At 47.5% G+C, this 26641-nt stretch overlaps 1 protein-coding gene across 11 annotated transcripts in view; it reads right to left on the reverse strand.

Annotated features, from left to right (window-relative positions):
• Positions 1–117: 117 nt before the first annotated feature.
• Positions 118–26641, reverse strand: part of nktr (natural killer cell triggering receptor) — a 273135-nt gene continuing 246611 nt past the window's right edge. For all 11 annotated transcript variants that reach the window (XM_038798536.1, XM_038798533.1, XM_038798535.1 and 8 more), the window contains 2 exons: positions 25609–25683; positions 118–591 (listed from right to left, as the gene is read on the reverse strand). In XM_038798536.1, the coding sequence (XP_038654464.1) occupies positions 492–591; positions 25609–25683 (175 nt within the window). In that variant the 3' untranslated portion in view covers positions 118–491. The remainder of the gene's footprint in view (positions 592–25608; positions 25684–26641) is intronic.

Below are 26641 nucleotides of genomic sequence, written 5' to 3' on the forward strand. Positions count from 1 at the left end.
ACTATATGGAGGTACATCAATCATTTCAACACATTCTTTTAAAATATACATTTTAATTAGTTTTATATGCACCCTTTCAATAGGCAGGGCTGAACCCAAAAATGAACAGAGACCAGGTAGAATGTATGAAAATTTACTTTTTTCCCCCACTTTAAACTATGACAGAGTAACGCAGTTAAGTACAGTACATATTCAAGGTAAATATTATTGCTTACATACAAAACTGCAGATACAAATACATCTGCACTCAGCAGAACTGCCAAGAGTTTAATTCATTTCTTTGCAAAAAAAAAAGAACAGAAAAATCAAAACAAACCCCCCTGCTGCTGTAATATCCGTGCACAGAGCTGTTTCTCTGCAGTCTTTGTCCCCAATGTTTAAAGAAACGGTTCCAACGAATCAGTCACCAATAAATATAGTTCTGAATCTGTGCAGGGGAGGAAGGAAATCGTTCTGCAAGAACGGGTGAGACCAAGGCAGAGTTCCGTCCATCAGCTGTACCTGCTGCTCTCGCTGTGACTCCGATGCCGAGAATAACTCCGATCGCTTCTGCTGTACGATCGGTACGACCTGTAGCTTCTGTCCCAGCTTCTACTCAATTCAGCAGGGGGGAGAAAACATGATAAAACATCAGTGCGAGAGTCCAACCAGTCTTACAGCTTGAAGGAGGAGGTAAGGACTGTATTATGTTCAGTGACTAGGGGGTGGGGGTGGGAGGGGTGAGTGAATAATGTGAATGGTTGTATTGTCTGAAGGGGTGGGGAGGCTGATGGGTATATCCCACCCTTCTCATAATAGTGTTCATGAGAAAAAGACCTTCACAACAGTTAAACGAATAACAAAGATATTGATGAAAAAAAGAGACATGCTTTTGAAGCACTCATCAGGACTGATTTCACAAGTTTATCAACAGTAACAAGAACAATTTATTCTGCATGCAAAGAGGCTGTTGATTGATTGACACATGAACTCTAATTGGTAGAGGCGTTTCTAGGACAAGTAAGCAGGGAACAGTTAAATTCAAACTTGGTGAACTCCAGTTATCAAGGCATTACAATGAGGAATGAACCAGGAAATGGCTGTCCCCAAAGCTTTTGTTTAGTTGCAATCTGTGGGGCGGCACGGTAGCAGAGGTTAGCACAGTTGCTTCACAGCGCTAGGGTCCCAGGTTTGATTTCCACTTGGGTCACTGTCTGTGGAGTCTGCACGTTCTCCCCGTTTTTATGTGGGTTTCCTCCGGGTGCTCTGGTTTCCTCCCACAATCCAAAGATGTGCAGGTTAGGTGGATTGACCAAGCTAAATTGCCCTTGGTGTCCCAAATAGGTTAGGTAGGGTTATTGGATTACGGGGATAGGGTGGAGGTATGGGCTTAGGTAGGGTGCCAGTTTCATGGGTCGTGCAGACTCGATAGGCCGAATGGCCTCCTTCTGTACTGTAAATTCTATGAAATCTGTCTACAGAGGAATGTACGTGGCTACTAGTACGCCATTCTGCGATCCCAACTGATATTCTTAAAATGGTTTTCAGCACAATTCTTAGAATTATTTAGCAAATATTGGCCAATTGTGCAATCACCATCTAATGTTGGGACATTTTGTTCTAAAGTTTTACAAGCACGAGCTTGTTGGGGTTCAGTTTGGACTATTACAATTCACCAGTCGTTGGGAATTATGGCCTACATTCCTGGCATTGAAATTCATTCACCACATTGCTCTTTTGTGTGATAGGCAGAACATCCTTTGGGCTTGAGGGTAGCATTTTCTTAGTGGTGAATACCACATGTTGCTGATACAGTTACACCATCACGCCGAGTTAGACTGGGCACTTTTCAGGCAGCCACGGGCCACATTCGTTTTCATGCATTGTGCCCTTTTCAACTAAGGGCTACTGCAAGGGAGCAGGGGAATCAGACTGAAGCAGATTGTTCCAGTGGGGTGAACACACACAGGCACTCCCATCTACAATCTGCACTCTTTTCAAGTATAAAATCTATGAGGAAAACAAAAAAAAAAAGGAAATATTCTTAATTAAAAAAATCATTCCAATATGCCAGAGATGATTGCCATTTATTACCCATCTCACACAACTGAGAGCCTTTCACGGCCACTTCAGACCGGCGTATAAGGAATCAGCCATGGTTTGGGACTGGAGTCACATGGAAGCTAGACTGGGTAGGAATGGAAGCTAGGCTGGGTACGAATGGAAGCTAGGCTGGGTACGAATGGAAGCTAGGCTGGGTATGAATGGAAGCTAGGCTGGGTACGAATGGAAGCTAGGCTGGGTACGAATGGAAGCTAGGCTGGGTACGAATGGAAGCTAGGCTGGGTAGGAATGGAAGCTAGGCTGGGTATGAATGGAAGCTAGGCTGGGTATGAATGGAAGCTAGACTGGGTAGGAATGGAAGCTAGGCTGGGTATGAATGGAAGCTAGACTGGGTATGAATGGAAGCTAGGCTGGGTATGAATGGAAGCTAGGCTGGGTATGAATGGAAGCTAGGCTGGGTACAAATGGAAGCTAGGCTGGGTATGAATGGAAGCTAGGCTGGGTACGAATGGAAGCTAGGCTGGGTATGAATGGAAGCTAGACTGGGTATGAATGGAAGCTAGGCTGGGTATGAATGGAAGCTAGGCTGGGTATGAATGGAAGCTAGGCTGGGTACGAATGGAAGCTAGGCTGGGTATGAATGGAAGCTAGGCTGGGTATGAATGGAAGCTAGGCTGGGTATGAATGGAAGCTAGGCTGGGTACGAATGGAAGCTAGGCTGGGTATGAATGGAAGCTAGGCTGGGTATGAATGGAAGCTAGGCTGGGTACGAATGGAAGCTAGGCTGGGTATGAATGGAAGCTAGGCTGGGTATGAATGGAAGCTAGGCTGGGTACGAATGGAAGCTAGGCTGGGTACAAATGGAAGCTAGGCTGGGTATGAATGGAAGCTAGGCTGGGTATGAATGGAAGCTAGACTGGGTATGAATGGAAGCTAGGCTGGGTACGAATGGAAGCTAGGCTGGGTACGAATGGAAGCTAGGCTGGGTATGAATGGAAGCTAGGCTGGGTATGAAGGGAAGCTAGGCTGGGTATGAATGGAAGCTAGGCTGGGTATGAATGGAAGCTAGGCTGGGTATGAATGGAAGCTAGGCTGGGTATGAATGGAAGCTAGGCTGGGTATGAATGGAAGCTAGGCTGGGTATGAATGGAAGCTAGGCTGGGTATGAATGGAAGCTAGGCTGGGTATGAATGGAAGCTAGGCTGGGTATGAATGGAAGCTAGGCTGGGTACGAATGGAAGCTAGGCTGGGTATGAATGGAAGCTAGGCTGGGTATGAATGGAAGCTAGGCTGGGTATGAATGGAAGCTAGGCTGGGTATGAATGGAAGCTAGGCTGGGTATGAATGGAAGCTAGACTGGGTATGAATGGAAGCTAGACTGGGTATGAATGGAAGCTAGGCTGGGTATGAATGGAAGCTAGGCTGGGTATGAATGGAAGCTAGGCTGGGTATGAATGGAAGCTAGGCTGGGTATGAATGGAAGCTAGGCTGGGTATGAATGGAAGCTAGGCTGGGTATGAATGGAAGCTAGGCTGGGTATGAATGGAAGCTAGGCTGGGTATGAATGGAAGCTAGGGTGGGTATGAATGGAAGCTAGGCTAGGTACGAATGGAAGCTAGGCTGGGTATGAATGGAAGCTAGGCTAGGTACGAATGGAAGCTAGGCTGGGTATGAATGGAAGCTAGGCTGGGTATGAATGGAAGCTAGGCTGGGTATGAATGGAAGCTAGACTGGGTATGAATGGAAGCTAGGCTGGGTATGAATGGAAGCTAGGCTGGGTATGAATGGAAGCTAGGCTGGGTATGAATGGAAGCTAGGCTGGGTATGAATGGCAGGTTTCTCTTTCCTAAAAGGAATTTGTGAACCAGCTGACTTTAAATGGAAATCTGAAAGCTGCACAGTCACGTCCGTTGGTAAGATTTGAAAAGAAAATGCTAGCTTTCTTTTGAAAGTCTAAATTACATATCATGGCTCCCTGGATTAGTCCAACAACATGACTGTGACACTTCTGTGCCATACAGAGTTTGTTTAAATTTGGCTTCTTTCATCCTTTCCTGTGGACACCAACACTTCCCATTGGTCCTCCAGTACCTCATGAGGCTGCAGTGATTTGTGGTTGGGATAGCAGGGAGCAAGAGAGAGAGAGAAAATACCCGAGAGTACCTTCACCAAATCTATACGACCATAAGATGTAGGATCAGATTGAGGCCATTTGGCCCATCGAGTCTGCTTCGCCATTCAATCATAGCTGATATTTTTCTCATTCCCATTCTCCTGCCTTCTCCCCTTAACCCCTGATCCCCATACTAATCAAGAACCTATCTATCTCTGTCTTAAAGACACTCAGTGACTTGGACTCCACAGCCTTCTGCGGCAAAGAGTTCCACAGATTCATCACCCTCTGGCTGAAGAAATTCTTCCTTATCTCAGTTTTAAAGGATCGTCCCTTCAGTCGGAGATTGTGTCCTCAGGCTCTAGTCTCTCCTACCAGTGGAAATATTTTCTCCACGTCCACTCTATCCAGGCCTTTCAGTATTCTGTAAGTTTCAATAAGATTCCCCCTGGCTTATCCTTCTAAACTCCAAGCACAGACCCAGAGTTTTCAACTGTTCCTCATATGACAAGCTCTTCATTCCAGGGATCATTCTTGTAATAATAATAATATAATAATAATCGCTTATTGTCAAAAGGAGGCTTCAATTAAGTTACTGTGAAAAGCCCCTAGTCGCCACATTCCGACACCTGTTCGGGGAGACCGGTACGGGAATTGAACCCGTGCTGCTGGTATTGTTCTGCATTAAAAGTCAGCTGTTTAGCCCACTGTGCTAAACCAGCCCTCTGTGAACCTCCTCTGGACCCTTTCCAAGGCCAGCAAATCCTTCCTTAGATATGGGACCCAAAATTGCTCACAATACTCCAAATGGAATCTGACCAGAGCCTTATATAGCCTCAGAAGTACATCCCTGGTCTTGTATTCTAGCCCTCTCGACATGAATGCTAACATTGCATTTGCCTTTCCAGCTGCCGACTGAACTTGCACGTTAACCTCAAGAGAATGATGAACTAGGACTCCTAAGTCCCTTTGTGCTTCAGGTTTTTGAAGCCTTTCCCCATTTAGAAAATAGTCTAAGCCTCTGTTCTTCCGACCAAAGTGCATTAGCTTACACTTTTCCACATTGTATTCCATCTTTGCCCACTCTCCTGGTGTTATAACCTGCATGAGGCCAATGAGAATGGACCTATTAGCCTCTCCAGAAGCCTCATGGAATAAGAGCTTCCCTACCGAGGGGCAGGGGCCCATAGTAGAGTTAATGGACTCTTGTATAAAAGCTGGCCCAGATGAAAACCAAGATGTTTAGTCCTGGCTAGGACCTGAAGTAAATAGTTTATTTACCAATATATCAGTTTTCTTTACACCTCTCGCCTGGATTCCTCTGTGGCCACTAAATTGGTGATGAGGGTAAAAGTGGAGCTACAATCGGCACTGCTAACTATTGGACGAATGCTAATCGCCCACGGCACTACCAGAATAAAGTTTGCACTAATTCAAAAATGCTGCTCTTTGGGAGACTTCATGCAGATGATGCATGTGTGGAGGATTGGAGCGATACTTTTTCAGAGCTAACACTATGGAACTGAGCAACAGATAGTAAATACTCTTTATTTTATTTTTTAAAGGTTTCATTTTCAAAAACCACAATTTGAACCACAATACAACTATGAAAATGGTTCAAATATGATGCAATCTTCGTGTTACACAAATCAGATATATAGAAAAACCCACAGTAAAGGCTACATCCAGAACCCCCCGCCCCCGGCCAAACCCGGTATCTCCCCTTAACCGCACCAATAAACCCTGTCTCTCCCCCCCCCCCCCCCCCCCCCCCCAAACAACTGATGATAGTTAACTCTTTGTAGTCAGATAAATGGCCATCTCCGCAGGTAGAATCCCTCTACCATTCCCTGATGGTGTACTTGACCTTTTCCAGGTATAAAAAGTCCATAAGGTCACCCAACCAGGCCGAGGCACGAGGTGGAGGGGACGCTCTCCATTACAGCAGATCTCACCTTTGGGTTAATAGTGAGGCAAAGGCAAGCACAACCGCCTTCACCCCCGTCCGCAGCACCGCCGAGTCTGACACCCCAAAAATGGCCACCAATCGACAAGGCTCCAGATCAATGTTTTTTTCCTTTAAATTTAGGGTACCCAATTTTTTTTTCCAGTTAAGGGGCAATTTAGCGTGGCCAATCCACCTGAACATCTTTGGGTTGTGGGGGTGAAACCCACGCAGACACGGGGAGAATGTGCAAATTCCACATGGACAGTGATCTAGGATCAAACCCGGTCCTCAGCGCCGGAGGCAGCAGTGCTAATCCCTGTGCCCCAGATTGTTAAGAACCGTTGACATGGTGCTCAAGAAAGAGGCCCAAAAACTCACCATCTTTGGAGAAGACCAGAACATGTGGGTATGGTTGGCAGGTCCACAAGAACACCACTCACACCTGTCCTCCACTACAAAGAACCCGTTCATCCTACTTTAGGTTAGATGAGCTCTATGAACCACCTTGAGTTGGAGGAGGCTGAGCTGCGCACAGGATGAGGTGGAATTTACCCTACAGAGAGCCTCACACCACACATCCTCATCTAAGATGGGTCTCAATTCCTCCTCCCATTTCACCTTCACCCAATCAAGCAATGTAGATTCCAATGAGATGACCCGCTCTTAGACATTCAAGATCCACCCCCCTCCACTTCTTGCTAATTAAAAGATTTCCTCCAACAGAGAAGGCTGTGGCGCCAAGGGGAACACAGGATACACTCCGCAAACTAATTCACGCAATTGAAAATATCGGAATAGGTGAGCAGACGTGTCCCTGCTGTTGGGATTTCGCCGAGAACTCCTCCCAACAGGCAAACCATCCATATATAAACAAGTCTCTGAGTCACTAAGGCCCAGAGGCTCGATTCTTTACACAGACCTGCCTCCATCTTCCCCATATGGTGTCCGATTCTCTGTATGATGCCAACACCGTCTCTGCATTGGCCGCCCACTGACACGAGTAAATTGGGTAATGCTAGACCCTCCCAACCGTCAGCCCCTCTGGAGGTACACCCTGCGAATTCTCAGCACCCACCCGCCCATGTAAAGGAATTCACTAACTTGTTCACCCTAGCAAAGAACGATTTAGAGAGAAATATAGGAAAGCATTGGAACAAAAATAGAAACATCGGCAGGATGTTCAGCTTGATGGTTTAAACTCTGCCCGCCAGGGATAACAGGAGGCTACTCCATCTCTGCAAATCATAAGACCATAAGACATAAGAGTGGAAGTAAGGCCATTCGGCCCATCGAGTCCACTCCACCATTCAATCATGGTTGATTTCAACTCCATTTACCCGCTCTCTCCCCATAGCCCTTAATTCCTCGAGAAATCAAGAATTTATCAATTTCTGTCTTAAAGACACTCAATGTCCCGGCCTCCACCGCCCTCTGTGGCAATGAATTCCACAGACCTACCACTCTCTGGCTGAAGAAATTTCTCCTCATCTCTGTTCTAAAGTGACTCCCTTTTATTCTAAGGCTGTGCCCCCGCGTCCTAGTCTCCCCTGCTAATGGAAACAACTTCCCTACGTCCATCCTATCCAAGCCATTCATTATCTTGTACGTTTCTATTAGATCTCCCCTCAACCTCCTAAACTCCAATGAATATAATCCCACGATCCTCAGACGTTCATCGTATGTTAGGCCTACCATTCCTGGGATCATCCGTGTGAATCTCCGCTGGACCCGCTCCAGTGCCACTATGTCCTTCCTGAGGTATGGGGCCCAAAATTGCTCACAGTATTCTAAATGGGGCCTAACTAGTGCTTTATAAAGCCTCAGAAGTACATCCCTGCTTTTATATTCCAAGCCTCTTGAGATAAATGACAACATTACATTTGCTTTCTTAATTATGGACTCAACCTGCAAGTTTACCTTTAGAGAATCCTGGACTAGGACTCCCAAGTCCCTTTGCACTTTAGCATTATGAATTTTGTCACCGTTTAGAAAATAGTCCATGCCTCTATTCTTTTTTCCAAAGTGCAAGACCTCGCACTTGCCCACGTTGAATTTCATCAGCCACTTCTTGGACCATTCTCCTAAACTGTCTAAATCTTTCTGCAGCCTCCCCACCTCCTCAATACTACCTGCCCCTCCACCTATCTTTGTATCATCGGCAAACTTGGCCAGAATGCCCCCAGTCCCGTCATCTAGATCGTTAATATATAAAGAGAACAGCTGTGGCCCCAACACTGAACGCTGCGGGACACCACTTGTCACCGGTTGCCATTCCGAAAAAGAACCTTTTATCCCAACTCTCTGCCTTCTGTCTGACAGCCAATCGTCAATCCATGTTAGTACCTTGCCTCGAATACCATGGGCCCTTATTTTACTCAGCAATCTCCCGTGAGGCACCTTGTCAAAGGCCTTTTGGAAGTCAAGATAGATAACATCCATTGGCTCTCCTGGGTCTAAACTATTTGTTATCTCTTCAAAGAACTCTAACAGGTTTGCCAGGCACGACCTCCCCTTACTAAATCCATGCTGACTTGTCCTAATCCGACCCTGCACTTCCAAGAATTTAGAAATCTCATCCTTAACGATGGATTCTAGAATTTTGCCAACAACCGAGGTTAGGCTAATTGGCCTATAATTTTCCATCTTTTTTCTTGTTCCCTTCTTGAACAGGGGGGTTACAACAGCGATTTTCCAATCCTCTGGGACTTTCCCTGATTCCAGTGACTTTTGGACCATTCAGCTGTGTCTCACCTGATCTGACAATCATGTCTCACCTGATCTGACAAACTTATAAAGTTTAACTTATGAAGCCTGTGGCAATCACATGTCACTTGGATGGCAAGATACCGGAAGCTACCTCAGGCCTGGTGGAAGGGTAACACCCCAGATCCCTCCCCGAGGGATTAACTGGAAAGTCCTCACTTTTCCAAATGTTTAATTTATAGACCGAGAAGGAGTTAAAGCCCCTCAGCAGTCTTAATCTCGTCTACAGAGGCGATTGAATCCGTGGTGTATAGGAGGTCATCAGCATAACGCAGCACCCGATGTTCCCTTACCCCGACCCCCAAATCAATCCCCCAGAAGCCCTCAATACCATCGCCAAAGGTTCTATCGCCAGAGTGAAAAGCAGCGATGGCAATGGGCATCCCTGCCTTGTACTCCTGCTCAGAGGAAAGTATCCCGATCTTGTCACATTGGTGCAAACGCTAGCCATGGGGTTCTTGCACAGCAGTTGCACCCATAAAATAAATTTCTGCCCGAACCCAAACCTCCCAAGAGCTTCAATGAGGTACTTGCTCTCCAGCGCCGGCCCTAGGGGGGGGGGGGGGGGGGGGGGGGGGGGCCCGAGGGGGGGGCCGGGGGCGAGCAGGGGGGCGGGGCCGAGCGGGGGGGGGGGGGCCGAGCCGGGGGGGAGGGGGGGGGGGTCGAGGAGGGGGGGGCGGGGCCAAGGAGGGGGGGGGGGGGCCGAGGAGTGACGGGGGTGGGGCCGAGGAGTGACGGGGGCGGGGCAGAGGAGTGACGGGGGCGGGGCCGAGGAGTGACGGGGGCGGGGCCGAGGAGTGACGGGGGCGGGGCCGAGGAGTGACGGGGCCGAGGGCGGGGCGGACCCGAGGGGGGGGCGGACCCGAGGGGGGGACCAAGGGGGGTGGGCGGGGGGGGCGGACCGGGGGGCCGCCCTGGGGGAGGGCGGCCACCGCGCATGCGCTGGTTGGCACCGGCCCAACTGCGCATGCGCGGGACCCGAGTCTCTGGCGCCCCCTAGCACATGGCGCCCCGGGCGACTGCCCGAGTTGCCGGTGCCTTGAGCCGGCCCTGTTGCTCTCCACTCTGTTGAATGCTTTCTCTGTATCTATAGCTATAATCAGCTCTGGCTCGAGGGCCAAGGAAGGCGAGAGGGCAACATTCAGAACACACCATGTATTGGATGACAGCTGTCTACCCTTCACAAATTCCATCTGGTCCTCTACCACTATATCTGGGACACATGGCTCTAACTGCAAAGCCAGCACCTTAACCAGTATCTTGGCATCCACATTGAGCAGCGACATAGGCCTGTAAGAACCACACTCCATTGGGTCTTTATCTTTCTTTAAAATAAGGGAAATGGAGGCCTGTGTATGCATATCAGGCAGGTAACCTCGAGCTAAAACGTTATTGAACATATCGAACTATTACTGAGAGAGCTGGTCTGAGAGTTTTTGTAAACCTCAACAGGATACCCATCAGGGCCCGGAGCCTTGTTCATCTGCATCAACCCAATCACCCTCAGCCTCTCACCCAAGCTGAACAGGGCCTCCCGCTTCTCCCTACTCTCCTCTTCTACTCTTGGGAAGGAGAAACTGTCCAGAAACTCTCCCATATCTGACACCCTTTCCATGGCTCTGACCTGCACAGATCCCTATAGAAAGTCTCAAACGAAGCATTGACTTCTCTCGGTGCTGTCACTAAACCACCCGAGTTCCTGACCAGCATAATCTCCCGAGAGGCCACCTGCGACCTCAGTTGGCCCAGCAACAGATGATCTGCCTTCCTCCCTTGCTCATAACTACGCCCCTCGTGCGTTGTAGCTGTTTCACCGCCTTCTCCCCGTGTTCATTACTACGCCCCCCCCGTGCGTTGTAGCTGTATCACCGCCCTCTCCCCGTGCTCATAATTACGCCCCCCCAGTGCATTGTAGCTGATTCATCGCCTTCTCCCCGTGTTCATTACTACGCCCCCGTGCGTTGTAGCTGTTTCACCGCCTTCCCGTGCTCATTACTACGCCCCCCCCGTGCGTTGTAGCTGTTTTACCGCCTTCCCGTGGTCATTACTACACCCCCCCGTGCGTTGTAGCTGTTTCACCGCCTTCCCGTGGTCATTACTACACCCCCCCGTGTGTTGTAGCTGTTTCACCGCCTTCCCGTGTTCATTACTACACCCCCCCGTGTGTTGTAGCTGTTTCATCGCCTTCCCGTGTTCATTACTACGCCCCCGTGCGTTGTAGCTGTTTTACCGCATTTCCAGTGGATACCAAGTCAAACTGCAGCTGGGGCTGTTTAGCACACTGGGCTAAATCGCTGGCTTTGAAAGCAGACCAAAGCAGGCCAGCAGCATGGTTCAGTTCCCGTACCAGCCTCCCCGAACAGGCGCCGGAATGTGGCGACTAGGGGCTTTTCACAGTAACTTCATTGAAGCCTACTCGTGATAATAAGCGATTTTCATTTTTTTTCATTTTTCATTTCCTGGTTGCAAACATCTCCGGGGTCGGGGCCTCCGAGTAGTGACGGTCTATTTCCAGGATATCTCCTACCAACCGCTGCCTTTCCTCCCTCACTGCTCTTGGTGTGCTTTATACAAGATCACCCCTCCTTATCACTGGTTTAAGTGCCTCCCATAGTGTCGAGGGACCAATCCATTGCTGTTAAACCTGATGGACTCCTCAATGGCCATGGCTCTGCGATCACAGAACCCTTTCTCAGCCAGTGACACGTGAAATCTCCATGGAGCCCACTGGATAGGATCTGTCCCCAGCTCAAAAGTCCACAAAATGTGGAGTGTGATCAGAGATCACTATCCCCAAATATCAAGCTTCTCTGACTCCCAGGAGCAGAGATTTATCAAACAAAAAATAGTCTATTCTTGAGGAGACCTTATGTACATGTGAGAAAAATAAGAATCCTCTCCCCCCCCCCCCCCGACCAATCGATGCTTGTCTAAATCAGGGATGGAGTCTAGCAAACCTTCGATAAATGCTACTTTTGCAAAGGACATGAAGAAACCAGCACGAGTTTGTGGAGTCAAACAGAAAGTAACTTTATATCCAGCAATCTGTACACAGGGCCAGCAGTTCACTACTGCTTCCCTCTCGAAAAGGTACCCCACTGGCCAGCTCTATTTATACATCTGCACTGCTCATGATTGTGCCCCCCCCCCCCACAATACTCCCCAAAAAGCATGGAGTAACAATTGTCCCCAGCCAATAGGATCCGGGCAGGTTTTATTATCTACATTGTACAGAGGGGCATATACATTCACCATGACTACCGGAGTACCTGCCAAGGACCCACTCACTATTAGGAATCCTGGGGACCCACGCCTTGGGGTGAACATCGCTGAGGCCAGGTCCGCAGTAGGACTGCACAGACGAGGCAAGATACGTCCCCCGAATCCCTAGACGATATGGGCCGTCTGGCCAGAGAAGTCGCAGGGAGCGAAAGCTACAGGGCGCCCAGCAAACCCGCCTCTCATCAGAGCGAGGAGTAAACCCGGAGCCCGGACCTTCCATTTGGAACAGGCCGACGATGAATGCATGCAGCTGAACAGCATTGCGGCACCCAAAGTTGCCCCCTTTACGGTCACCGTCCCAAGTCAACGGGCACCCTATCGTAATGGAATTGAACACGTGAGCTGCTGTCTCGGTCATAAACAAATATTTGAAAAAATTCAGTCAGGAGTATAATTGCTTTTGCATGACACAGAGGCAAGACTGGCTTCTGAAACGCTTGCCATAGCTGGGACCACAATGACCCCAGTGATTTACAGGCAGCAATCTGTAAGACTGCCACTGATTGCGGTGAAAGGGCAAAGCCCTCGTCGGTTAGGCCGCGATTGTCTGCAACGTCTTCACCTAGAGCGGATTTTTCAGTTGATTGCCGGAGGCCTTTACAAAGTGCTGGGAAATACCCCAAAGTTTTCCAGACAGGGCTGGTAAAAATAAAAAGGAACCAGGGCAAAAATTCATGTTGACCCTGAAGCAGGGCCCAAATATTTTCAGGCCTGCCCAGTCCCCTGTGCATTATTGGTGAAAGTTGAGGCAGAGCTCAGCTGACTTGAGGGCCTCAGGATCAGTTGGCTGGCAAAATTCGCCAATTGGGCAGCACCAGTAGTTCCCGTCCTCAAACCAGATAAAACAGTTCGGCTTTGTGGTGATTCTAAATTAATGGTAAAAGGGCAGCATGGTGACTGTGGTTAGCACTGTTTCCCCATGGCGCCGAGTTCGATCCTGGCCCCGGTTCACTGTCTCACCCCCACAACCCAAAAGATGTGCAAGGTAGGTGGATTGGTCACGCTAAATTGCCCCTTAACTGGAATTTTCTTTAAAAAAAAAGAAAACAAAATCCCTGGGGAAACCATAAATTAATGGTAAGTAGGGTCCGGGCCCGATTTGACATATCCGATGCCATGCATTGAGGACTTGTTTGTGAAACTGGCTGGAATCATTCATTTACAAAGCTTGACATGAGTCATGCCTATCTTCAGCTGGAATTGGACCAGGAGTGGAGACAGTACGTGACCATAAATACCCACAGGGGCCTTTATAAGTACATAAGATTGTCCTTCGGTGCATCGCCACCTGGACGATCTGGACGAGATGCTCCGCCGCTTTTCAGAGCGGGGCATTCGTCTAAAAAGAGAAGTGAGTTCTCCTCGCCAGGAGCTATCATGTAGACCGGGATGGCCAATACTTTGTGGAAGGGAAGGTGCGAGCGATCCAAAAGGCCCCTACTCCAGAGAACACAACTGAGCTGCAATAGTTCCTTGGGCTCGTGAATTAGTGTCGGAAATTCATCCCTGGACTTGCTACCTTGCTTGCTCCCTGCTCTCTTGCTAAAGAAAAACCAGCCAAGGGTGTGGAAAGCGCAAGAAGTGTTTATTCAAGTGAAGGCAAAAATGACTTAATCCTGCACACCAAACTCCTGCTGATCGCACGTGATGCCTCGCCATATGTCAGTGGTGCCATCTTGCCACACCATATGGCTGAGCACAGTAAGAAGTCTTACAACACCAGTTTAAAGTCCAACAGGTTTGTTTCAAATCACTAGCTTTCGGAGCACTGCTCCTTCCTCAGGTGAATGAAGAGGTAGGTTCCAGGAACATTGATATAGACAAAGTCAAGGATGCAAGACAATAAGAATGCGAGCATTTGCAGGTAATTAAGTCGTTACAGATCCAGAGAGAAGGGTAATCCCAGGTTAAAGAGGTGTGAATTGCCTCAAGCCAGGACAGTTGGTAGGATTTTGCAAGCCCAGGCCAGATGGTGGGGGGTGAATGTAATGCGACATGAATCCAAGGTCCCGGTTGAGACCGTACTCATGTGTGCGGAACATGGCTACAGGTTTCTGGTCGGCGATTCTGCGTTGTCGCCCGTTCTGAAGGCCGCCTTGGAGAACGTATACCCGGAGATCAGAGGCTGAATGCCCTTGACTGCTGAAGTGTTCCCCGACTGGAAGGGAACATTCCTGCCTGGCGATTGTCGCGCGATGTCCTTTCATTCGTTGTCGTAGCGTCTGCATGGTCTCGCCAATGTACCATGCTTCGGGACATCCTTTCCTGCAGCGTATGAGGTAGACAATGTTGGCCGAGTCGCATGTGTATGTACCCGCGTACCCGGTGGGTGGTGTTCTCACGTGTAATGGTGGTAACCATGTTAATGATCTGGCACGTCTTGCAGAGATTGCCGTGACAGGGTTGTGTGGTGTCGTGGTCACTGTTCTGAAGGCTGGGTAGTTTGCTGCAAACAATGGTTTGTTTGAGGTTGCGCAGTTGTTTGAAGGCAAGTAGTGGGGGTGTGGGGATGACCTTGGCAAGATGTTCGTCGACATCAATGATGTGTTGAAGGCTGCGAAGAAGATGTTGTAGTTTCTCCGCTCCGGGGAAGTAGGATGACGAAGGGTACTCTGTCGGTTACCTCATACGCCTTTTACTTGCAAAGAGTTCAGTGGTTTTATGAAGACAAACAGGATGCCTGCACAGCCCCGTACCACCCAGCTTCAAATGGGTTGGCCGAAAGGGTGGTGCAAATATTTAAAAGAGACTTGAAGAGACAGACCTCGGGGTGTCTCAACACACGACTGGCCAGATTCCTATTGTATTACCGTACCACTCCACATGCCACAATGATGTAGTGCAGGCTGGGAATTGATGTGCTGAAGTCTCCAGACCCGCATCAGCCTTGGGTTTCCAGCTATTGGCAGGAAAACACGCCGCAGTCAGGAGCAGCAAGGGCGCTATCCAGGCAAGCAGAAACGGACAGGGTGACGCACTTTACATTCAAAACTTCAGAGACGGCACCAAGTGAATCCCAGGAATGGTAGATTGTCAAATAGGGCCAGTTTCATACTGAGTTTGTGCTCCAGACAGACTGATGAAGAAGCACATAGACCGTCTCAGACGTGGGAGACCGATTCAATGCCAAGAACCTCAGGAGGGACCAAATTCAAGTCAGACGGCCACAGCACCAATGATTAAAAACACTGCCCCCTGGAAGACCAGGCACAGAGATGCGGGAGATGGAGGACTGAGCCTCCGATATGGAGACCCAGGCATGGGAGGTTCCTGACGATGAAGCAGCTGGAGAGTAGTCACCAGTAGTGGCCCCACCACGGCGATCAGCCATTCATGTATATGCCTCCTGACCCAGCCTCACATGCGCAAGACGTGCAGCCACGGGCAAAAAAAAGAGATGCCCTCGAACTCCATCTTCTTCTGAAGGGTCTTCAGACTTTGGGGGAAGGGATGTTATAACCTGCACGAGGCCTGCGGGGATGGACCAATTAGCCTCGTGGAATACGAGCTTTCCTGCTGGAGGGGCGGGGGCCCCAACAGCGGAGTCAATGGACTCTGTATAAAAGCTGGCTCAGAAGAGAGTCGGGATGTGTAGAACAAAGAAAATTACAGCACAGGAACAGGCCCTTCGGCCCTCCCAGCCTGCGCCGATCCAGATCCTCTATCTAAACCTGTTGCCTATTTTCCAAGGCTCTACTTCCCTCTCTTCCCCGCCCGTTCATACATCTGTCCAGATGCATCTTAAATGATGCTATCGTGCCCACCTCTACCACCTCCGCTGGCAAAGCATTCCAGGCACCCACCACCCTCTGCGTAAAAAACTTTATACGCACATAGTCCGCTCTTGAATTAGATCTTCCAAAATGCATCACCTCGCATTTGCCTAGATTGAACTCCATCTGCCATTTCTCTGCCCAACTCTACAATCTATCTATATTTTGCTGTATTCTCTAACAGTCCGCCTCACTATCTGCAACTCCACCAATCTTAGTATCATCTGCAAACTTGCTCATCAGACCATCTATACCTTCATCTAGGTCATTTATGTATATCACAAACAGTGGTCCGAGCACGGATTCCAGTGGAACACCACCAGTCACCCGTCTCCATTTTGAGACACTCCCTTCCACCACTACTCTCTGTCTCCTGTTGCCCAGTCAGTTCTTTATCCATCTAGCTAGTACACCCTGAACCCCATACGACTTCACTTTTTCCATCAACCTGCCATGGGAAACTTTATCAAATGCTTTACTGAAGTCCATGTATATGACATCTACAGCCCTTCCCTCATCAATTAACTTTGTCACTTCCTCAAAGAATTCTATTAGGTTTGTAAGACATGACCTTCCCTGCACAAAACCATGCTGCCTATCACTGATAAGTCTATTTTCTTCCAAATGTGAATAGATCCTATCCCTCAGTATCTTCTCCAACAGTTTGCCTAGCACTGACGTCAAGCTCACAGGTCTATAACTCCCTGGATTATCCCTGCTACCCTTCTTAAACAAAGGGACAACATTAGCAATTCTCCAGTCCTCCGGGACCTCAGCTGTGCTCAAGGATGCTGCAAAGATATCTGTTAAGGCCCCAGCTATTTCGTCCCTCAGTAACCTGGGATAGATCCCATCCGGTCCTGGGGACTTGTCCACCTTAATGCCTTTTAGAATACCCAAAACCTCCCCCTACCTTATGCCGACATGACCTAGAGTATTTAAACATCCATCCCTAGCCTCAACATCCATCATATCCCTCTCCTTGGTGAATACCGATGTAAAGTACTCATTATGAAGCTCACTCATTTCCTCTGACTCCACGCATAAATTCCCTCTTTTGTCTTTGAGTGGGCCAATCCTTTCTCGAGTTACCCTCTTGCTCCTTATATACGAATAAAAGGCTTTGGGATTTTCATTAACCCTGTTAGCCAAAGATATTTCATGACCCTTTTTAGCCCTCTTTTTTGCGGGTTTGAGATTTGTCCTACTTTCCCGATATTCCTCCAAAGCTTCATCAGTTTTGAGTCGCCTCGATCTGATGTATTCTTCCTTTTTCATCTTAGCTAGTCTCACAATTCCACCCGTCATCCATGGTTCCCTAATCTTGCCATTTCTATCTCTCATTTTCACAGGAACATGTCTGTCCTGCACTCTAATCAACCTTTCCTTAAAGGACTCCCACATTTCAAATGTGGATTTACCCTTAAACAGCTGCTCCCAATCCACATTCCCGAGCTCCTGCCGAATTTTGTTATAGTTGGCCGTTCCCCAATTTAGCACTCTTCCTTTAGGACCACTCTCGTCTTTGTCCATGAGTATTTTAAAACTTATGGAATTGTGATCGCTATTCCCAAAGTAATCACCGACTGAAACATCAACCACCTGGCCGGGATCATTCCCCAATACCAGGTCCAGTATGGCCCCTTCCCGAGTTGGACTATTTACATACTGCTCTAAAAAACTCTCCTGGATGCTCCTAACAAATTCTGCTCCATCTATGCCTCCAACACTACATGAGTCCCATTCAATGTCGGGGAAGTTAAAATCTCCCATCACAACCACCCTATTGCTCCTACATTGTTCTATAATCTGTTTATATTTGTACCTCTACTTCACGCTCGCTTTTGGGAGGCCTGTAGTAAAGTCCCAACAATGTTGCTGCAGCCTTCCTATTTCTTAGCTCTATCCATATTGCCTCAGTGCTCGAATCCTCCATCGTGCCCTCCTTAATCAGAGCTGTGATATCATCTCTGACCAGTAATGCAACTCCTCCACCCCTTTTACCTCCCTCTCTATCCCTCCTGAAGCATCTATACCCTGGGATATTCAGTTGCCAGTCTTGCCCATCCCTCAACCAAGTCTCAGTAATACCAATAACATCATATTCCCAGGTACTAATCCAAGCCCTAAATTCATCTGCCGCATCTGCTACACTTCTCGCATTAAAACAAATGCACCTCAGACCACCTGTCCCTTTGCGATCATCATCTCTTCCCTGTCTACTCTTCCTCTTAGTCACATTGAGTTTATTATCCAGTACCTTACTGGCTATAGTTGCTGCCTCTTTACTGACCTCTAACTTCCTAATCTGGTTCCCATCCCCCTGCCACATTAGTTTAAATCCTCCCCAACTGTGTTAGCAAAAGCACCCCCGAGGACATTGGTTCCAGTTCTGCCCAGGTGTAGACCATCCGATTTGTAATGGTCCCACCGCCCCCAGAACCGGTTCCAATGTCCCAAAAATCTGAACCCCTCCCTCCTGCACCATCTCTCAAGCCACGTATTCATTCTGACTATTCTTAAATTTCTACTCTGATGTGTAGTCCCGGCTGGGACCTGAAATACACTCTGTAAATAGTTTACTTGACAATAAATCAGTTTTCTTCACACCCCTCGGCTGGACTCCTCTGTGGCCACTAAACCTAGCTTGTCCAAGTCCTTCTGCAAACTCCCCACCTCCTCAATACTACCTGTCCCTCGACATATCATTGTCTCATCTGCAAACTTAGTAACAGTGCCTTCAGTTCCTTCTTCCAGTTCATTAATGTATATTCTGAATAGTTGTGGTCCCAACACTGACCCTTGCCGAACACTACAAGTCACCAGTTGCCATCCTGAAAAAGACCCCTTTATCCCCACTCTCTGCCTTCTGCCAGTCAGCCAATCCTCTACTAATGCCAGTATCTTGCCCCTAACACTATGGGCTCTTATCTTATTTAGCAGCCTCTTGTATAGAGCCTTGTCAAGGGCCTTCTGGAAATCTGAATAGATCATGTTCAGTGGTTCTCCTTTTAACTTCCTTGTTACCTCCTCAAAGAACTCTAACAGATTTGTCAGACATGACCTCCCATAGACAAATCCGTGCTGACTCAGACCTATTTTATCATGTACTTCCCAGTACTCTGCAATCTGATCTTTAATAATGGACTCTAAAATCTAACCAATGACCGAAGTCAGGCTAACCGGCCTATAATTTCCTGTCTTCTGTCTCCCTCCCTTCTTAAACAGCGGTGTTACATTAGGGACCCTCCCTCCCTCCAGTGATTCCTGAAAGGTCACCACCAATGCCTCCACAATCTCCTCAGCTATCTCTTTTAGAACCCTGGGGTGTAGTCCATCCAGTCCAGGCAATTTATCCACCAGCAGACCTTTCAGCTTCCCCAGTACATTCTCCTCTGTGATGGCCACTACACTCACCTCTGCCCCTGACTCTCGAAGTTCTGGTATACCATTGGTGTCCTTCACCATGAAGACTGATGCAAAATACCTATTCAGTTCCTCTGCCATTTCTTTGTTTCCTATTACTATTTCTCCAGCCTCATTTTCCAGTGGTCCAATGTCTATTTTTGCCCCTCTCTTACCTTTTATGAATCAAAAAAATTCTTCCCATCTTCTTTTATATTGCTAGCTAGCTTACACTCACATTTCATCTCCTCCCCCCCACTACTGCTTCTTATTTGGTTGTCCTCTGCTCGCGTTTTAAAAAAAATTCAGTGCACCCAATTCATTTTTTCCAATTAAGGGGCAATTTAGCGTGGCCAATCCACCTAGCCTGCACATCTTTGGGATGCGGGGGCGAAACCCACGCAAACACGGGGAGAATGTGCAAACTCCACACGGAAAGTGACCCAGAGCTGGGATCGAACCTGGGACTTCGGCACCGTGAGGCAGCAGTGCTAACCACTGTGCTGCACTCTGCTCACTTTTAAAGGCTTCCCAATCCTCTTGCTTCTCAGTAATCCTCGCCATATTGTATGCTTTTTCTTTTGCTTTTGTGCTGTCCTTGACTTCCCTCGTCAGCCATGGATGCCTCGTCTTCCCCTTAGCATGTTTCCTCCTCCTTGGGATGAATTTCTGTTGTGCCTCCTGGGTAACCTGCTTAAAGAAACTGGTCTGAACTGATTTACTAACTGCCTTAATTTATTTCCCAAACTAGACCCACTTTGGGGCCTTCTTTAAAATGTGAAGGACTTTCAACTTTTTACCAGCAATTTGTAATCAAGTAAAATTGCCCGCAATTTATGTTCAATTTAAAATCCCGATGAGCACACATAGACTTTCCCACAGTGGCTTCTGACAGGCGGCACTAGCAGTAATCCCAGCTCATTTCCCCCACTCTCTATCTCTAGCCCTGGCCACCAGGGCACACTGGAAGCAACTGTTCGTTCACAAAACAAATGGTACACTGGACTTCGAGACCTTTCTGCTCTGTACAGCTAAGCACTGCTTCACATGGTGATGTTACTCATGTTCCGCAGGCTTTAACATGGCGGCGGTGAAGAATCAGTGCAATGCTAACAGCAGGGGCTACTACTCCAGCACCATTGTAAAGAAGAGAATGGCACTGATAAATTATTGGGCTGTGCACGGGACAATGATAAAGAAATGCAAACATAACTGGTGGACCTGCCCCGGCATCATTTCTTCGAGCAGAGTTTCTACATGGAAGGCAGTTTATATTTAAGTCATTGCCTTTCAAAAGCCAAAGTATTGCTCTTCATAACCTTAAATTCAGTAAACTCAATGTTACGTTGTCAGAGAAAGCTTATTGCTGTTCCTCATGTCCCATATGTTGTATCTTACACATTAGACATAAGAATAAAAACTGGACCATGTTGATATTTGTGCTCTACATTAGCTCCCTCCCTCACTTCATCTTATGCAATCAACACATCCTTCCATACCTTTCACCCTCATATTCGTATTTAGCTTCCCCTTCAGTGCATCTATGCTATTTACCTCTTCACATTTGCACCACTCACTGGGTAAAGAATATTCTGCTGAATTTCCTGTTGGAAACAACTTTTTCATGCCTACCCAAGTCAACTCTGTTCGTAGGAAAATAATCCCAACCTCTTCAAACCTTTCTTGATCAACGTATACTCTCAATTCTGGCATCGATCTTGCGATTCTGGCCAAGAGGGAAGTACCAGAGGACTGGAGAACAGCTAACACTTTTCTGGGAGGGCGGTAGAGATAAACTGGGGAATTACAGACCGGTGAGTCTCATGTCAAGTGGCAAGGAAACTATTGGAGAAAATTCTGAAGGAGAGAATTAATCTCCGCTTGGAAAGGCATGGTTGGATTTGGATTTGTTTATTGTCACGTGCACTGGGCAGCACAAGTGGATAGCACTGTGGCTTCACAGGGCCAGGGTCCCAAGTTCGATTCCCTGCCGGGTCACTGTCTGTGCGGAGTCTGCACGTTTTCCTCGTGTCTGCGTGGGTTTCCTCCGGGTGCTCTGGTTTCCTCCCACAGTCCAAAGACGTGCAGGTTAGGTGGGGTTATTGGGTTGCGGGGATAGGGTGAAAGTGAGGGTTTAAGTGGGTCGGTGCAGACTCGATGGGCCAAATGGCCTCCTTCTGCACGGTTTGTTCTATGTACTGAGGTACAGTGAAAAGTATTTTTCTGCATTTAGTACATGAAAAGAAAAGAAAATACATAATAGGGCAACACAAGATACACAATGTAAATACGCATTGGGTGAAGCATACAAGAGTTTAATACTAATCAGGTCAGTCCATAAGAGGGCCATTTAGGAGTCTGGTACCAGTGGGGAAGAAGCTGTTTTTGAATCTGTTCCGTGTTGATGAGGGATAGTCAGTATGGCTTTGTCAGAGGGAGGTCATGCCGAACAAATTTGAAAGAATTTTTTGATAAAGTGTGTGGATGAAGGAAGTGTTGTTGATGTAGTTGACATGTATTTTAGCAAAGCCTTTGACAACGTCCCACATGGGAGACTGATTGAGAAGGTCGAAACACATTAAATTTGAGGAAACTTGTTCAAATGGACCCGAAACTGACTTAGTAATAGGACACAAAGTTTGGCTGTCGAAGGCGGTTTGAGTAACTGGAAGCTGATGGCAGAGCAATGGCAGAGCGTATTTAGCACTGATAAATGTGAAGTGATGCACTTTGGAAGAAGAAACAAGACAAGGGAGTATTTAATGAATGGCTGGACATGAGGAAGCTCAGAGGAACAGATGAATTTTGGGTTACTTGTTCACAGATCGCTGAAGGTGGCAGTGCAGGTGAAAGGGGAGTTAAGAAGGCATATGGGCCACTTGCCTTTATAAGTATTGGCACAGAATATAAGAGCAAGGTGGTTATGATGGCAGAGCAGACTCGAGAACGTTAACCAAGCCACAGCTAGAGTACAGTTTGCAGTTCTGGTCACTATAGGAAGGTGATTGCCCAGGAGGGGGTACAAGAAGAGATTCACCAGGATGTTTCCTGGGATGGAGCATCTGAGCTATAAGGAGAGACTGGATAGGCTCGAATTGTTTTCGTTAGAGCAGAGAAGGCTGAGGGGGATATGATTGAAGTGTGTAAGATTATGAGGGGTTTGGATAGGGTAAATAGGAAGCAGCTGTTCCCCTTGGTTGAGGGGTCAATCACATTGGAGTGTAGTTTTACGGTAATAATAATTATTGTCACAAGTAGGTTTACATTAACACTGCAATGAAGTTACTGTGAAAAGCCCCAGGTCGCCACACTCCGGCGCCTGTTCGGGTTCACAGATCAAGAATTCAGAATGTCCAATTCACCTAACAAGCACGCCTTTCGGGACTTGTGGAAGGAAACTGGAGCACCCGGAGGAAACCCACGCAGACACCGGGAGAACGTGCAGACTCATCATAGAATTTACAGTGCAGAAGGAGGCCATTCAGCCCATCGAGTCTGCACCGGCTCTTGGAAAGAGCACCCTACCCAAGGTCAACACCTCCACCCTATCCCCATAACCCAGTAACCCCACCCAACACTGAGGGCAATTTTGGACACTAAGGGCAATTTATCATGGCCAATCCACCTAACCTGCACATCTTTGGACTGTGGGAGGAAACCGGAGCACCCGGAGGAAACCCACGCACACACGGGGAGGATGTGCAGACTCCGCACAGACAGTGACCCAAGCCGGGAATCGAACTTGGAACCCTGGCACTGTGAAGCAACAGTGCCAACCACTGTGCTATCGTACCGCAGGTGAGGGGCAGGAGATTCTGAGTGGATCTGAGAAAGGGTGGTGAGAATCTGGAATGCATGGCCAGGGAAGGTAGTGGAGGCTGGAATCCTCATAGCCTTTAAAATGCACTTGAAACACAGTCTCATTCAAGGATATGGGACAAGTGCTGGTAAATGGGATTAGCGCGAGATTAAAGGTAGTTATAGTTAGTGCAGATTCAATGGGCCAAAGGGCTTTTTCTGCGCTCTTTGACTCTTATGAGCCAAATAATAAAAACTGCTCTGAACATTTGAGCACATTGAAAGTAGATAATATATCTTACTTGCATATTGTAATCTGAGGAGGAAGGGGAGACCATAAGACATAGAAGTAGCCCATTGTGTCTGCTCTGCTGTTCAATGAGATCAAGTCTGACCTGATAATCCTCAACTCCACTTCCCGACTTTATCCCCATAACCTTTGAATCCTTTACTGATTCAAAAATCTGTCCCTATCAGCTCAAACAAAGTTAACAACCCAACCTCTACAGCTCTCTTCAAAAAAGCATTGCACAGATGCACTATTCTGAGAGTGCTCATCTCTGTATAGGCAGTACCATACTCTTGAGATTATGCCCTCTCGTTCGACACTCTCCCACAAGGGGAAACAACCTCTCAGCATCTATACTGTCAATACCCTTGAGAATCCTGCATGTCTCAATAAAGTTGGGTCTCATTCTTCTAAACTCTAATGAGTACAGGCCCAACTTACTCAACTTCTCATAGAACAGTACAGCACAGTACAGGCCCTTCGGCTCACGATATTGTGCCGACCATTTATCCTAATCTAAGATCAACCTAACCTACACCCCTTCAATTTACTGCTGTCCATGTGCCTGTCCAAGAGTCGCTTAAATGTCCCTAATGACTCTGACTCCACTACCTCGGCTGGCAGTACATTCCACACACCCACCACTCTCTGTGTAAAGAACCTACCGCTGATATCTCCCCTATACCTTCCTCCAATCACTTTAGTGATTTCCTCAACAGAAAATCTCTCCATGCACGAGATTAACATAGTGAACCTTCCCTGGACTGTCTCCAATGTCAGTATATCTTTCCTTAGATAAGAGGATTTGTTCAGTTAGCCAATCCTTTATGCTAATAAGATCATCAGACATAGGAGCAGAATTAGGCCACTCGGCCCATCGTGTCTGCTCCGCCATTCAATCATGGTTGATATTTTTCTTATCCACATTCTCCTGCTTTCTCTCCATAACCCCTGATCCCCTTATTAATCAAGAACCTATCAATCTCTGTATTAAAGACACTCAGTGATTTGGCTCCACAGCCTTCTGCGGCAAAGAGTTCCACAGATTCACCTCCCTCTGGCTGAAGAAATTGCTCCTCCTCTCTGTTTTAAAGGATTTTTCCTACAAGTGGAAACATCCTCTCCACATTCACCCTGTCCAGGCCTCGCAGTATCCTCTAAGTTTCAGTAAGATCCCCCCTCATCCTTCTAAACTCCAACGAGTACAGACCCAGAGTCCTCAACCGTTTCTTGTATGACAAGCTCTTCATTCCAGGGATCATACTTGTGAACCTTCTCTGGCCCTTTTCCGAGGCCAGCACACCCTCCCTCAGATATGGGGCCCAAAACTGCTCATAGTACTCCAAATGGGGTCTAACCAGAGCCATATACAGCCTCAGAAGTACATCCCTGCTCTTGTATTCCAGCCCTCTTGACATGAATGCTAACATTGCATTGCCTTCCTAACTGCAGACTGAATCTGCACGTTAGCCGAAAGAAAATCTTGAACAAGGACTCTCAAGTCCTTTTGTGCTTATGATTTCCCCAGCATTTCCCCATTTAGAAAATAGTCTATGCCTCCATTCTTCCTTCCAAAGTGCACAACCTTACTATACTACCCCCAACATCATGGCTCTTATCTTATTAAGTAGGCCTTTGTGTGGTACCTTCTCAAAGACTTCTTGGAAATCCAAGCATATTACATCTAATACTTCCCCTTTATCTATCCTGCTCATTACCACCTCAAAGAATTCTAATACATTCGTCAGGCATAATTTCCCCTTCATGAAGCCATGCTGACTTGGATTGATTATTTTAAGCATTGCTAAATGCTCTGCAATTACATCCTTTATAATTGACCCGTAGCATTTTCCCAATGACAGAAGTTAAGGTAACTGGTCTATAGTTTTCGGGCCCAGCTCCTGATTGCCATCCAATGGTTTGTGCTGGTGAGAAAGGAATTGGACATGACGGTGGTGTCTTCCATGTTTGTTGGCAGCAACACTCATTGTTTCGGCTCACAAACACCAAGAAATAAGCACATGGATAAGGCACTGGAAGATGGCTGGTAGACAAGACAGCTTTTAAACATGCTTTCACCCTGCCCCAACTCCTTCCCTTCCACCCCTTGCCCAGCACCCCAGCATTAGGGAAGCACCTCCAACAGAGGAAGGTAGTAGTTTTAAAGCAAAGGGAAAAGCAAACACTCTCTTACCTGGACCGTCGAGATTTGTGGTAGCTACGACTGCGACTCCTGCTCCTGCTGTCGTAGCTATCATACGAATCAGACCTGGAATCAAGAGAGAGAATCACAGCCATCATCTCAATGCATTTATCGTTTCAAGTGCAATGAGACATTATTTCACATGGTTGATGAAGGAAAAATTTAGTGATGTTACCAACCACTACAGTGGAGCTTCAAAACTGAACCCAGTAATGAACTCTCACCATTAGCTGTACTGAAACCAGGTAGTTGAGTGAAGCCACCTTTGCTGCAGTGACTGCAACAATGGATAAAATTACAATGTGAGCTACAGTAGCTTTGTGGATTATCTCACTGCGGGTCTCAGAAAAGCACTACACATTTACAACCTTTTACCGGGCGCACTAAACTCACCCAACAGCCCACGTTAGAGAAGAGACTGCTGAATCATCACCCTGAGGCACTACACACATTGAGTGCCCCAAATCCCACTGCCCTGGACTGTCTCTTACATACAGTTGATGTGCTACAATCTTTTCTGGCAAAAGCCATTTGCAGAACTCCAATATTACATGTCGCCCTAGCCGTACCACGCAATAAGGTCCAGAGGGGATGGAGATATAAACGATCGCTAGTGGAGGAAAACGGATTTAATAGAGGACGGTGAAAAATCACTGGAGGATGTTGGAAAGTACCAAATGCTCAACCATGGAGGGTATCACTTGGACAATGTACTGCCAGATCTTTGTCAATGCTGCCTTTCCACCACTGACCTGACATTGCCATGCTCACCGTTCCAGATTGAGGACTTGGTAGTGTGAACTCTCAAAGCTGCTTCTGTCTACTCTGCAGGGCTCTGGCAGGCTGCACTAATCGTGTTAGTGTGCTCTACCAACCATGCCTAACAGCAGAGGTCAGCCATCTCCGACAAAATCTGGCCAGAATGCTGGCTGGTCAATTCGCTGATAGTTACAGAGATCATCTTGGGGTGCAGATGGGTGTCTCAGACACCCTCGATCGATAGCACTTCCTCGTTAGCCCTATA

The sequence above is a fragment of the Scyliorhinus canicula genome, chromosome 5 (genome assembly GCF_902713615.1).
Source record: "Scyliorhinus canicula chromosome 5, sScyCan1.1, whole genome shotgun sequence".
Lineage (NCBI taxonomy): Eukaryota > Metazoa > Chordata > Chondrichthyes > Carcharhiniformes > Scyliorhinidae > Scyliorhinus > Scyliorhinus canicula.